A 15297-nucleotide genomic window follows, 5' to 3' on the forward strand; every position below is an offset into this window, starting at 1 on the left:
AACAGCACGTTGGAAGGCATCCCAGATACGCTCAGTAATCTTCATATCTGAGAACATGGTGGCCAGTGGAAGTGTTTAAACTCATAAGAGTGTTCCTAGAGTCACTCTGACGCAATTCTGGACGAGTGGGGTGTCGTACTGTTCTGCTGGAATTGCCCAAGTCCGTTGGAATGCACAATGGACATGGATGGATGCAGGTGATCATACAGGATGCTTATGTATGTGTCACACGTCCGAGTCGTATCTAGACGTATCATGGGTCCCAGATCACTCCAACTGCACACTCCCCACACCATTACAGAGCCTCCACCAGGTTAAACAGTCCCCTACTGACACGCAGTTTCATGGATTCATGAGGTTGTCGCCATACCCATACACCTCCAACCGCTCGATACAATTTGAAACGAGACTTTCCGACCATGCAACATGTTTCCTAAAGCCCACACCGATGATGTTTCTTTGACTGGTCCGCATACTGACACCTGTTCATGGCCCAGCAATTTACGGAAGGATTGCACTTCCGTCACGTTGAATGATTCTCTTCAGTCGTCGTTGGATCTTGCAGGATCTTTTTTCGACCCCAGCGACGTAGGAGATTTGATGTTTTACAGGATTTTTGATATTCACGGTGCACTCGTGAAATAGTCGTACGGGAAGATCCCCACTTCGTCGCTACCTCGGAGATGCTGTGTCCCATCGCCGACTATAGCACCTCGTTCAAACTCACTTAAATCTTGATAACTTGCCATTGTAGCAGCAGTAACCGATCTAACAACTGCGCCAGACACTTGTTTCACATAGGCGTTGCCGGCCGCAGAGCCGTATTCTGCCTGTTTACATATCTTTGTATTTGAATACGTATGCCTACACCAGTTTATTTGGCGCTTCAGTGTATATCTCCGTCTTAGCCTATCAATGTTGATAACTCATATCGCTGCACATTATATTTATGAATTTGAACTTGCTCGCTAATAATTAAGCAGTAACATTTTGTGCATTACATTTCCGGCCTCTGCCGAAGGTGGGCAGTGGTAGTTGTGTCCAGCGGGTGCTTACCGTACGACATGCACGTAAGGCAGCGCGGTGAAGGTGGCAACCGACTTACAATCACTGCAAGCGAAGATGCGCCTACAGGAATGGCAGCAGTGAGTGAAACTGTGGCAGCAGCCGTATGTATGATGAATACAATAACAGAATCAACTGTAGATAACCGGACGCAGAGGGATATAAATGTAGTGGATGTAGTAAATAACCATAAACACCCATTGGATGTAAGTGCCGACGTTAAGAACAAGAAAAAAATCTTTGTTGTAACATCCTTAGCTTAGTTTCCGAAAGAGCAAATGGCTCTCAAAATATACTTAATTTAGGAAAAGTGTGTTCTCTATCTGGCAATGTCGTAAACAATAATGAGAACACTGCACGAACTATTAGTAGTGCCTCCAACCTACCAAGACTTTAAAGATGTGCTGACATTGGCCCATATGTTTTGTTTGCAGAGGCAAACAATAAGAACGTAGGCATACTACACTAAGTGACAGTTGGGAAATTGCTGTGTTTTCTAGAAGCTGCAGGTAACATACTAAACATTTCCAATACAGGTAAAAACAGGGTTAAAATTGAGGTAAAGAATGTAGATGTTGATAATAATATTGTGAAGCGGCTAGTACTGACAAGTGAAGATACTAATGTATACATTCCCTATTATTTGTTATCTAAACGAAATATCATAAGAGGTGTAAATCAGAAACTAACAATGGGAGAAATAATCATAACGTGTAGGCTTTCATGGCCGGCGTCCTCATTAGTTTAAACTTCCGGGCTGAGAGGATGTGGTCGATCTATAAAATTTCTTCTTCCTGACGTTTCGTTGTCAGCTGTGGTCGGTATCTTCCGAGGTGAGTCAACGACTGGCTGCCAGGCCGTGGAGGTCCTGTTTATATAGAGCGCATAGAGGGCTCGACCATACGTCACGTGGGACCGACTGTAAGAGTATCTCTGACTAAAGTCATTATTCTCGATAGAAGGTAATCGATTAAGCCTTACTCTTTTCTATTAAAATTATAGTGGTGTTTCTGAATCTCTACAACTTTCATGTACATACATGCATAATACTGCTATGTCCTGGCTAACACGCTCATCTCAGTAAATTTTATTTCGTGATCACCGTCTTTAAAAACACGTTCGCTACAGCTGATTTGTCGGTATGTCCTAGTCGACACCGAGCGAGGTGGCGCAGTGGTTAGCACACTGGACTCACATTCTGGAGGATGACGGTTCAATCCCGCGTCCGGCTATCCTGATATGGGTTTTCCGTGATTTCCCTAAATCACTCCAGGCAAGTGCCGGGATGGTTCCTTCGAAAGGGCATGACCGATTCCCTTCCCCGTCCTTCCCTAATCCGATGAGACGGATGACCTCGCTGTTTGGTCTCCTCCCCCAAGCAATCCAATCCTAGTCGACAGTTCCTTTAGTGTTCGATTAAGCGGGTGTTGCCACTTCTTTTATTGTTCCAATATAAAGCTTCCCACAGCTACAAGGAATTTTATACACCGCCAGAACTTTCCCAGTACGCTCTGTAATATTGCGAATAAATGGAAGAAAAGCTCGATCTATCTCGTTGCCAGCACATCCATTTTTCTTAAAAGCCGTTTGCAAATGATTTAGTTCATCTTGCAAATAAACTGGCTCACAGATCTTATTAGCTCTGTCCACTAATGTTTTAGTGACACCTCCCTTCTGCCTGGTATGATGGTTCAATTCCTTATATAGGTAACGATCGGTTTGTGTATCTTTTCTGTACACTTTATGCCCTAGACTCCCATATGTTCGTTTAATTACTGATACATCCAAAATATTTTGTTGTCCGTTGCTTTCATTCTCCATAGTAAATTGTATCTTTGGATTAATAACTATTTAGGTGCACCAACAAACCATACAATACCTTTTCACCGTGATTCCATACGATAAAGTGTCATCAACATACCGATACCACCGAAAGACGCACGACACTTTTTAGCAACTCCTGGGCGTATAAAATTCCTTGCAGCTGTGGGAAGGTTTATATTGGAACAACGAAAAGAAGTGTCAATACCCGCTTAACTGAACACAAAAGGAACTGTCAACTAGGACATACCGACAAATCAGATGTAGCGGAACGTGTTTTTAAAGATGGTGATCATGAAATAAAATTTAGTGAGATGAGCGTGCTAGCCAGGACATCGTATTATTATGCACCTATGTACAGGAAAGCTATATACACTCCTGGAAATTGAAATAAGAACACCGTGAATTCATTGTCCCAGGAAGGGGAAACTTTATTGACACATTCCTGGGGTCAGATACATCACATGATCACACTGACAGAACCACAGGCACATAGACACAGGCAACAGAGCATGCACAATGTCGGCACTAGTACAGTGTATATCCACCTTTCGCAGCAATGCAGGCTGCTATTCTCCCATGGAGACGATCGTAGAGATGCTGGATGTAGTCCTGTGGAACGGCTTGCCATGCCATTTCCACCTGGCGCCTCAGTTGGACCAGCGTTCGTGCTGGACGTGCAGACCGCGTGAGACGACGCTTCATCCAGTCCCAAACATGCTCAATGGGGAACAGATCCGGAGATCTTGCTGGCCAGGGTAGTTGACTTACACCTTCTAGAGCACGTTGGGTGGCACGGGATACATGCGGACGTGCATTGTCCTGTTGGAACAGCAAGTTCCCTTGCCGGTCTAGGAATGGTAGAACGATGGGTTCGATGACGGTTTGGATGTACCGTGCACTATTCAGTGTCCCGTCGACGATCACCAGTGGTGTACGGCCAGTGTAGGAGATCGCTCCTCATACCATGATGCCGGGTGTTGGCCCTGTGTGCCTCGGTCGTATGCAGTCCTGATTGTGGCGCTCACCTGCACGGCGCCAAACACGCATACGACCATCATTGGCACCAAGGCAGAAGCGACTCTCATCGCTGAAACGACACGTCTCCATTCGTCCCTCCATTCACGCCTGTCGCGACACCACTGGAGGCGGGCTGCACGATGTTGGGGCGTGAGCGGAAGACGGCCTAACGGTGTGCGGGACCGTAGCCCAGCTTCATGGAGACGGTTGCGAATGGTCCTCGCCGATACCCCAGGAGCAACAGTGTCCCTAATTTGCTGGGAAGTGGCGGTGCGGTCCCCTACGGCACTGCGTAGGATCCTACGGTCTTGGCGTGCATCCGTGCGTCGCTGCGGTCCGGTCCCAGGTCGACGGGCACGTGCACCTTCCGCCGACCACTGGCGACAACATCGATGTACTGTGGAGACCTCATGCCCCACATGTTGAGCAATTCGGCGGTACGTCCACCCGGCCTCCCGCATGCCCACTATACGCCCTTGCTCAATGTCCGTCAACTGCACATACGGTTCACGTCCACGCTGTCGCGGCATGCTACCAGTGTTAAAGACTGCGATGGAGCTCCGTATGCCACGGCAAACTGGCTCACACTGACGGCGGCGTTGCACAAATGCTGCGCAGCTAGCGCCATTCGACGGCCAACACCGCGGTTCCTGGTGTGTCCGCTGTGCCGTGCGTGTGATCATTGCTTGTACAGCCCTCTCGCAGTGTCCGGAGCAAGTATGGTGGGTCTGACACACCGGTGTCAATGTGTTCTTTTTTCCATTTCCAGGAGTGTAGATTCAGAAACACCACAATAATTTTAATAGAAAAGAGTAAGGCTTAAATTTAGACAAGATATGACGATCAACTTTGCACCAACGATGTGACTATCGATTGCCTTCAATCGAGAATAATGATGTTAGTAAGACGCAGACCTACAGTTGGCCCCACGTGACGTATGGTGGTGCAGTCTGCATAAACGGGACCTCCACAGCCTGGCAGCCAGTCGTTGACTCACGTCGGAATATGTGGTCCGCAGTTGGCAAGAAACGCCAGGAAGAAGAAGCTTTATAGATCGACCACGGCCTCTCAGCCATGTAGTTTTAACTAACGAATGGGAAAACTGTTAGTAGAAACGCAGTCACCTATTAAAGTCGTAAATGCAAGAAGGATGAGCGAATATGTGTTTCAAAATAATGAAAGGACTGTTATCAATCTTCAGACTTGTGTGCTGACTTTTGCTATTCAATCTCGTCCACAGTACGTACAGATTAAAGAAATGTGACGTACAGTAGGCCCTTCGATCCATCAGTGAAAATGTGCTACAATTGCATAAGATTTAGACACATAAGCAAGCAGTACCACGGACAGCCACATTGCAGAAAATAGGGTGGAGATTACTCCTTAACTCAGTGCAAAGTGGACTGCCACCAAGCACAATTAGCTACAGACCACTCTTGTCCTGAATGTATTCGCCAGTGGCAAATACAAGAACTTGCCATGCAAAACAATTTGTCTTTTAAAGAAGCAGAGGTGAATCTAAGTAATGAATCGTATGCCCAGGAAGCTTATCACTATGATCAAAAATATTTCCACAGTGATAGTTGGGATTCAGCCACATCTCTCAACATTAGGAACAACACACAGTCCCCCACCCTCCTCCTCCTCAGCAAAATATTGCGAAATTTCAAATTTAGATACTTCGATGATGCAGAAACCAAACAGTATATCAAATACAACGCAAACATTCGAGTATCTACTCATCATTGCATTGAGGCAGTACAACCTGAAACAAAGCAAGTAAAACGCATACATTTATTAAACCCTTGTATGTAGCAGCCACGGAGTGTTAGAACCAATAAATCTGAAAAAAGGGAAGTTTACTCTGTTATATATCAGCAGAACTCCGACGTGCCTGGCTCAGTAAGGAAAACCATCTGAATCAATCCCTTTCATTCTCCAGTGCTTTATTTGTGACGCTACATGCTGGTACGAGGAACCTGTACCTCGGACGAAGAAAAAGCGTTAAAATAGAGTTTAAAGACGTCTAACTTTCATAAAAACACCCTCCGATCGCAGTACCGTAACCTCCTTTTTTACAAATCGCTCTGTCATTCTCAAGCATCAACACAGAACCACCCAAATCCTCCAAGTTTCTAGAAAACTACAGTCATCGAGCAATTGTGACGGCAGTGGAACAGACAAGAGAAAATTCTTCTGGACTGGTCAAGTACATCGAACATGATAGCAAATATAATGAAATTCAACAGTGGCTGTTAGAGTTATTCAGTGGAATACTAGGCAGATTCTTTCCAGACAAGTGACTTTGGTAAGAGAGTTGATACACAGCAAATCATCAATAATAGCATTAAGCGAAACTTGCATGAAACCTTAGTTAAATGTCTGCTTTCGAGGAAATGAAATTTTAAGAAAGAATTGAGAAGCTGGAAGAGGAGGGGTCACCCTTGTGATAGATTTACATCTCTCATTTCATGAAGTCTTCCTACAGTTCCCTGTGTCCGAGTTGCAGGTAGTCGCCATGGTAGGAGAAAAAGGAATAATAGGATTTTGCACTGCGATGTTATATATAGTTCCTTGTACAAGAATAAGCACATCTCTTTGGAATAATCTTGTGTGAAATGCGGTACCAGCAGGAGTGCATACATAATAAATGGTACACAGAGTATCGTAGACAAATCCTACTTTATTTTCAGGACACAATCACGTCGTGGTCTACACCAGGGGGATGAAATGAAATGTCGTGTGGCTAAGGCCCCCCCGTCGGGTAGACCGTTCGCCTGGTGCAGGTCTTTCGATTTGACGCCACTTCGGCGACCTGCGCATCGATGGGGATGAAATGATGATGATTAGAACAACAGAACACCCAGTCCCTGAGCGGAGAAAATCTCCGACCCAGTCGGGAATCGAACCCGGGACATTAGGATTGACATTCTGTCACGCTGACCACTCAGCTACCGGTGCCAGACACCAGGGGGATGAAACTCATATAGGAATTTCCGGTAACACGACGTTGGTTTGGTCCCAGTTCACTCGGAGCGCTGCAAGTTTAGCAATTTATAGTCTCGTGTTCCTATTGGATGACGTAGTCTTCCATAATTGTTTTGGTATCGTAGCAATGTGATCGCGATGTTTCGTTTAAATTGCAGTGTAAGTATGTTGCTATTATTCTGCTTAATTTTTGGATGCATTCGTAATATTTGATGGTGTGATGATTCAGTATTTACTTTTTTACTTTTGTTTCATATAGAACACGAGGTTGTATCATCACATTACGTTCTGTGGACTCTTGTATATTTGTTCCTGCAAAGAAATACAATTTCCGTTGCTCAGTTTACTTAAAGGGTAAGTATATTTCTTATTTCTGTTCATATTTCCTTGTATTTCATAGAGAATCCCATTCTAGCAGCTTTTGACATAGTTGGTATTCAACTTTCCGAATCCTGTAATGGAATATAATTCTGGCTTTGATTCATCTTCCTTTTTGCCACAAAGTACTCTTAGTGACATAATAAGTACCATTTATTGTGCCATTTACTACATACCAAATATTGGACGTGTTACAATTGATTCATAATGCCTCGAGTGTGTTCTATTTCCCGTTTTCGACAGTAAATATTCTGTACAGTACATAACACTCTATCCAGGTAAAAAGTGTTTGTTGCTGTTGTATCGACAAAGGTTGTGTTCTCACATAATAAGACATTTGTTTGGAAGTCACACAAAGCCGGTCCTTCAATCAATTGGACATTTACACTGATTATTGTGGCAATATCCAATGCAGTAGAAATCTTCTCGCACTTTAATGCTCAACACAATGTAATACAGATTTACAGTTGAATTTGGTATCTACCATGGTATCTAGATGCTGAAATATACTGAAATGGTACAATAAGCAGTGTTTCTATTTCCTGATAGCACTGTTTAACGAAGTAGTGTTGAATATAGAATATAGTGCAACTACGCTCACGCGGTTATATATAGAGTGATGTGCATATCCGTAGTAGAAATGAGAATTTGTTTCGTTTTTTCACTATTTTGTAGCAATACCACATCAGATTACAAGCCATGATAACAATTATCAATACTTCAGTACAGGATAGCTGCATTTAGACACAAGCTAATATGATTTTTGATAGTGAAATTAATTTCACATTGAGTTTTCTTTAACATTAATCAATGTAAACCATACCTGATCTTTTTTCTCGTTCCTAATTTTTGGTCTGAATAACATTTCAGACACATGAGGATGGATCATACAGGAAGAGAAGAATCCAGTTTGAGATTGAAATTGAAATACACGTGCAAGTTTCTCGGATGCAGGAGTAGTTATTATGTAAAAACAAATTCCAAACACAAGAATAAACATTTCTATAAATTTCCAGCTGCATCAAAAAGTGAGACTTTAAAGAAGTGGAAATTGATCTGTAATATAGATGAAGGTGTCAACTGTAGTTATTATCATGTGTGTGAGGATCATTTTTATGAAGCAGATTTTGTGAACTTTACTAGACACAGGCTAAATCCTGGTGTTATACCAAAGCACATGGAATTGGTGTTGTATCACCCTCCCCCCACCCATCTGTGTTACGCTGGTGGTGGTGGTGGTGGTGGTGGTGGTGGCGGCGGTTTCACCACATCGGGTGCAAATATAAGTGCGCGCGAGACAGGTCACAATGCAAAATCTACACAACAAAGCAGTCCCCCTTTACAGAGCACAGATGATGGTGAGTACAGCTTTTTATCCTCACCTGTTTGTGATGTTGAAAGTAGTCCAGGTGTAATGGGATCTGGCGTTTCTAAACGTGATTTAACTCCAAGAAAACACAAAATGTATAAACTGCATACAATTACAGTTTCCAGAGTGTGTAAATTGAAAAAACAGCTACAGAATGAGAGAAATAAATTGAAAATTCTAAAAGAGTTGTATGATGACAGGAAGTTTCAGTTAATTAAAGAAGAGTTGAATGATGTGACTAAAACTTTTATTAATAGTCAGTTAAGAAATGCCAATATGCAGCCCACAGCAGTACGGTGGTCTATACAAGATAAAGAAATTTGCTTTATCTATTTATAAGCATAGTCCCCGGTTGTACAGATATTTGGCCACATACTTCTCCCTTCCATCTGTCAGGCTGCTCAAGGGAGTGCTTTCCCACATACCATTGATGCAGGACTTAATCCAGCTTTATTAAACTATTTAGCAAGGGAAGTAAGTAATATGCATGAAAATGATAAGTATTGTGCTCTACTTTTTGATGAAATGCCTCTGGATGATGGTATGTACTATGATGCACACAAAACAGCTAATCTATGGGTATCAGGACTTGGGTCATTTAGGACGTTCACCTGTAGCTGCTAGTCAAGCATTGGTTTTTATGCTGAAAGGCATTCACAGAACTTGGAAACAAGTTCTAGCATATTACTTTACCGCAACCACTATCCACTACACCCATTTGAAATCACTCATTGTTCACATCATAAGTTAACTACAGAATATTGGGTTCAAAGTGGTTTGTACTGTATGTGACCAGAATGCAACAAACCAAAAGGCCCTTAAGCAACTGTGTGAATCAAATTTGTTGAAAGCCAGTATATTTCATTTTGTTGTCAATAATCAACCAATTGTTACCATTTATGATGTACCACATCTGCTCAAAAACACTAGAAATGCTTTGATAGATAATAAAATTCAATTTGAACCTCACAAAGCAGCAAAGTATGAGTACATCAGTACAGTGTTCTTTTTGGATTAAAAAAACGGTTCAAAACTCTACTCAAATTAAAAGTGCAACACACTAACTTTTCTGATTCCCATGTCAAAATGAAGGTAAAAGTTGCTGCTGCACAAATGAGCCATACTGTTGCAGCTGCAATTGAAACATATGTTTCTACTCACACATTACCATCTGAAGCTATACACACAGCTGTGTTTGTGGAAAAGGTAGATAATCTCTTTGAGTCACTCAACAGTAATGAGCAATATCCCAGGGATGGAAAACAATTTAGGTGTGCTTTATCAGAAAATTCGTCACATTTAGAAATGTGGTATAGCATATTGAGGGAAATAGGCAGCTGGCAAATAATAGATTTAAAAATGGGAAGAAGCAAGACTAATATGTTTAGCTTCATAAAAGGTTGGCAGATTACGTTACAGTTTATTATTTTCTTGGGGAAGACCTTGAAAGTGATTGGCTTTAAGTACATAAATTTAAAGGCTTTCAATCAAGATGCTTTAGAAAATTTCTTTTGTTGTATAAGTCAACATGGTATTGCTAATACAAACCCAACTTGTTTTCAGTTTGTATAAGCTCTGAAGACTTGTGTTGTCAATCATATGACTTCGCCTTTCAAAACCATGAGTGTAAGTAACTGTGAAAATGATGATTACACTCCCTTGAGCAGTTTGTGTCACTTTTTGGCAGCTAGTGGTAGGAGTGAACATTTAAGTGAATGTGAGATGAATGACACTGATACACCTGAGCAAATTTATTCTTACTCAGGTGGTATCATTGAGTCTGCAGAAGATCAACAATCCTTAGCCTATGTAGCTATGTACTAAAAGCCATAGATGTACCAGATGATTGTGAAACATGTAATACCAGTCTCTACTCCTCTGTTGTGACTGAAAATCATTTGTTTACCTCATTTAAAGACAATAGTGAGGAGCATTCTCATTTGAAATATGCAAGTGAAAGAGTCATGATTTTCCTAAGGGCACTCCATGATCAGCTGTATGAGTATCTAAATAGTCATGGTCACACAACAAGACTACATGATAATTTAAAAAAAACATTTGTTCTGTCTCATACAACAATTTGTAATAAACTTGACATTGAAGAGAGACTTCTGAAGACAAGTATTCCATTTATAATATACAAGTATATGAAAGAAAAGAAATTTACAAGCAAGAGGAAATTGTGTATGCAACAACTTAAAAAGAAGTTCAAATCATGTTAAAAGACTTTGTATTTTGTTTATTATGTGTACAATGAGAGTAAGCTCGCTATACATATACAAATGTTGTGTTAAAAGCAGAGAATTACATGTTCTTGTATCAAAATCATACCTTTGATTTGTTATGACAAAATCTGGTAATTCAGCAGGAACATAACCTAACACTTTCTAGATGTGATGATTGGATTCTAAAAGAATAATGAATAAAGTGCTGTCAATGGGAATTTGTGTTATTTTTCAGTAGTTAACCAAACAAAGTTTTCAAAGAGGAAGTAAATAAATAAAAATGTTAAAAATAAATGTTGTACCAGCATCTTCTTTCATTACTTAAACATGAGTGGTGTTGCCAAAATAACAGCCAAGTTGAGGAAAAAAGAAAAAAAAAATGTTATGTGTTGCAGTTCATTTTCTTTGTATGTCTCATTGGCAAAAACATTTTGGCTGCATTCATGGAGTGTCTACCTGCTCTGCTCCCAATTTGTTTTTCAGTTGATGTAAAGTAGTATTTTGTGATTTTCATACATTTATTTGAACTGTGCATAAGTTCAATTTCAGATGACTGAATATCTATAAATAACAATCAACAGAAAAAATAATAAATCGGATTTTGTAGACTTTACAGTACATCCTTGGTTTGTAGCACAGATTTTTTTTGTAAATGACCTCTTGGTTACCGATTAGCTGTGTAGTTATTTATTTCTGTAACCTACTATTCCACTTTCGATCATATGAGTGGACATAATGTGCTTTAGGATATGTGGAAACGTAAAAATCATTTATATATGCATGCAATGTCAGATGATTTTTTTTAGTCTGACATATGCTAAAGCTCGTTTCTTTCCACCTGATAATGGCCACACGGCCAAAATCGCAATATTGAGTTTTATAAAAAAATTTCACAGTCAAAAGGTGACGTCGTAATTTACGAAAATTTTCACAATGTAAACTGCAGCTATGAGTAGTTAATGTTTGTTTTTTGATTGAGATTTCTTTTATATATTACTTTGCAAGATCTCAAAAACCTTATTACTGCACTATGCGGCCCACATTCAAAGATTAAATGAAAAAAATTATCATCTAATTCGTGTATTTAGAAATAAACATAAGAGATTTTCGCGCCATATTTTTTCGTTTTGAAGTTCACAGCCAGGCCACAAGTAGCGCTGGTGTCGTTCTGTGTTTCTGTATAATAACGTGGTCTTTGCACTTCTACTATATTGGTGTTCCGTGGTATACACCAACCAGAGATTCGACACATACTCCACAGTCACAGATTATTGTTCACTCTACTGCATAGGGCAACGATGTTTCTTTTGTCTGTCAGAGGCGACGTATACTTGCTACGTCGCCACAATCTCTTCAGGTAGTTGCCATTTCCATTATTGCTATAAGGAGACTTCATCACACATTAGCATGTGTAGGGGTGTGAAATGAACGATACACATGGAACAGAACTATTAGGAGCTATAGACGACAACAATCTGATAATACTGAATAACGGTGCAGCAAAAATAATTGACTCGACACTGGGAGGAAGATCAGCTGTCGATATTACACTATGTTCCCACAGTGTTTCGTTTGTCAACCACTGCAAACTGAAAACTGGTTTGCTGGGCTCAGATTACTTTCTGGCTGAAATTAAATTTGGTATTTACAGGTAAAATTCCATAGAGCACCACAATAGATACAAACAAAACATCAAAGAAGTGTGTGGCCTAAATACACTTCAACCACAAAAAAAAATATTTCAGCTGCATGAAAGTCATAGCTGCCTATAGTTAAACATATGTACATAGTTTTGTCAATGTCATTCCAACACCTCTTATCGTACTTTAATGTCTGTTAGGTATCAGTTTTGACAGCAGTTGGCCACAACAGTCAAGATTAGGTACCTTGTGTATGATAACTTTTTTGAGAGTGCATTTACTTTGGAATAAGGCTGTGCATCTTGGACATATTCTGAGTCGTGGTCACCTTTGTGCTCATACGGCAAAGACTACCAAATCCACCGGTTAGTCCCTCAGCCGTTAGGGGTAAAACCCAATGGGACTTGGGGCAAGTAAGACTAGCAACCTGATTCCCTGGTACTTTAAATATGATGCTGGCAACAATCAGAGCAAAATGCCTCGGACCTTTGGAGGTGACGGAGTCCCACCTCTAACTGAAAAACCAGGGACTCCTAAGATACGACTCGGCAAACGAATGGTAACGAGATGGGGAGCTATTAATATCAATGGGGGCTACTCTGGGAAGAAGGTAGAGCTGGCAAAGGCTGCAAGTAAGATGGGGCTGGACGTTTTAGCTGTTAGTGACATTCGGGTAAGGGGTGAGAAAGAAGAGGAAGTGGGAGAATACAAGGTCTACCTGTCAGGAGTCAAAGCAGGAATACCACAATGGGGTGTAGGGCTTTACATCAGGAAAGAAATGGAACCCAGCGTAGTTGCAATAAGGTATGTAAACGAACGACTGATGTGGATAGATTTGACAGTGTCTAGCAAGAAAATTAGGATTGTGTCAGTATATTCGCATTGTGAAGGGACAGTTTTTATGAGGCACTCAGTGATGTAGTTGTTAGAGTAAAGGACAAGGACAGTGTTCTGCTCATGGGTGATTTTAATGCCAGGATTGGAAATCGAACAGAAGGGTATGAAAAGGTTATGGGTAAATTTGGAGAGGATATGGAGGCCAACAGGAACGGGAAATAACTCTTGGATTTCTGTGCCAGTATGGGCTTAGTAATCACAAACTCCTTTTCTAAACATAAGAACATTCACCAGTATACTTGGGAAGGCATGGGAACCAGATCTGTTATTGACTATATAATAACAGATCAGGAATTCAGGAAGGCTGTGAGGGACGCACGTGTATTCAGGGGATTCTTTGATGACACTGATCATTATTTAATCCATAGTGAAATTGGGATTGTGAGGCCGAAAGTGCAGAAGGTCAGGTCCATATGTAGGAGGATAAGAGTGGAGAAACTCCAGGATAAGGAAATCAGGCACAAGTACATAACAGCGATCTCAGAAAGGTACCAGTTAGTTGAATGTAGTCAATTACAGTCATTGGAAAAGGAATGGACAAGGTACAGGGACACAGTACTAGAAGTGGCTAAAGAATGTCTTGGAACAGTAGTGTGTAAAAGTAGGATGAAGCAAACAGCTTGGTGGGATGACACAGTCAAGGCAGCCTGTAAAAGGAAAAAGAAGGCATATCAAAAATTTCCACATACTAGAAGTCAGGTAGACAGAGAAAGTTATGTTGAAGAAAGAAACAAAGCCAAACAGATAGTTGCAGCATCCAAGAAGAAATCATGGGAAGACTTTGGAAACAGGTTGGAGACTATGGGTCAAGCTGCTGGAAAACCATTCTGAAGTGTAATTAGCAGTCTTCGAAAGGGAGGTAAGAAGGAAATGATAAGCATTTTGGACAGGTCAGGAAAACTGCTGGTGAATTCTGTGGATGCCTTGGGCAGATGGAGGGAATATTTTGAATAGTTGCTTAATGTAGGTGAAAATACGATCAGTAATGTTTCAGATTTCGAGGTAGAATGGGATAGGAATGATGATGGAAATAGGATCACATTTGAGGAAGTGGAGAAAATGGTCAATAGAGTGCAGTGCAATAAAGCAGCTGGGGTGGATGAATTAAGTCGGAACTCATCAAATACAGTGGAATGTCAGGTCTTAAATGGCTACACAGGATAATTGAAATGGCCTGGGAGTCGGGACAGGTTCCATCAGACTGGACAAAAGCAGTAATCACACCAATCTTTAAACATGGAAACAGAAAAGATTGTAACAACTACAGAGGTATCTCTTTAATCAGTGTTGTGGGTAAAATATTCTCAGGTATTGTTAAAAGGAAAGTGCGAGTATTAGTTGAGGACCAACTGGATGAAAATCAGTGTGGGTTTAGGCCTCTTAGAGGTTGTCAGGACCAGATATTTAGCTTACAGCAAATAATGGTGAAGTGTTATGAGTGGAACAGGGAATTGTATCTATGCTTTATAGATCTAGAAAAGGCGTATGACCGGGTTCCTAGGAGGAAGTTATTGTCTGTTCTACGAGATTATGGAATAGGAGGCAAACTTTTGCAAGCAATTAAAGGTCTTTACATGGATAGTCAGGCAGCAGTTAGAGTTGACGGTAAATTGAGTTCATGGTTCAGAGTAGTTTCAGGGGCAAGACAAGGCTGCAACCTGTCTCCACTGTTGTTCATATTATTTATGGATCATATGTTGAAAACAATAGACTGGCTGGGTGAGATTAAGATATGTGAACACAAAATAAGCAGTCTTGCATATGCGGATGACTTAGTTGTGATGGCAGATTTGATTGAAAGTTTGCAAAGTAATATTTCAGAGCTAGATCAGAAATGTAAGCACTATGGTATGAAGATTAGCATCTCCAAAACGAAAGTAATGTCAGTGGGAAA

The 15297-nt window shown here is 41.0% G+C and overlaps 1 protein-coding gene across 1 annotated transcript in view; it reads right to left on the minus strand.

The window, feature by feature from the left end:
• Window positions 1–9722: 9722 nt before the first annotated feature.
• The window catches only part of LOC124788850 (THAP domain-containing protein 1-like), a 35262-nt gene continuing 29687 nt past the window's right edge, over window positions 9723–15297 (minus strand). Inside the window, exon 3 of the mRNA XM_047256134.1 lies at window positions 9723–9773. Within this exon, the coding sequence (XP_047112090.1) occupies window positions 9723–9773 (51 nt within the window). The remainder of the gene's footprint in view (window positions 9774–15297) is intronic.

This window comes from Schistocerca piceifrons, chromosome 3 (genome assembly GCF_021461385.2).
Source record: "Schistocerca piceifrons isolate TAMUIC-IGC-003096 chromosome 3, iqSchPice1.1, whole genome shotgun sequence".
Lineage (NCBI taxonomy): Eukaryota > Metazoa > Arthropoda > Insecta > Orthoptera > Acrididae > Schistocerca > Schistocerca piceifrons.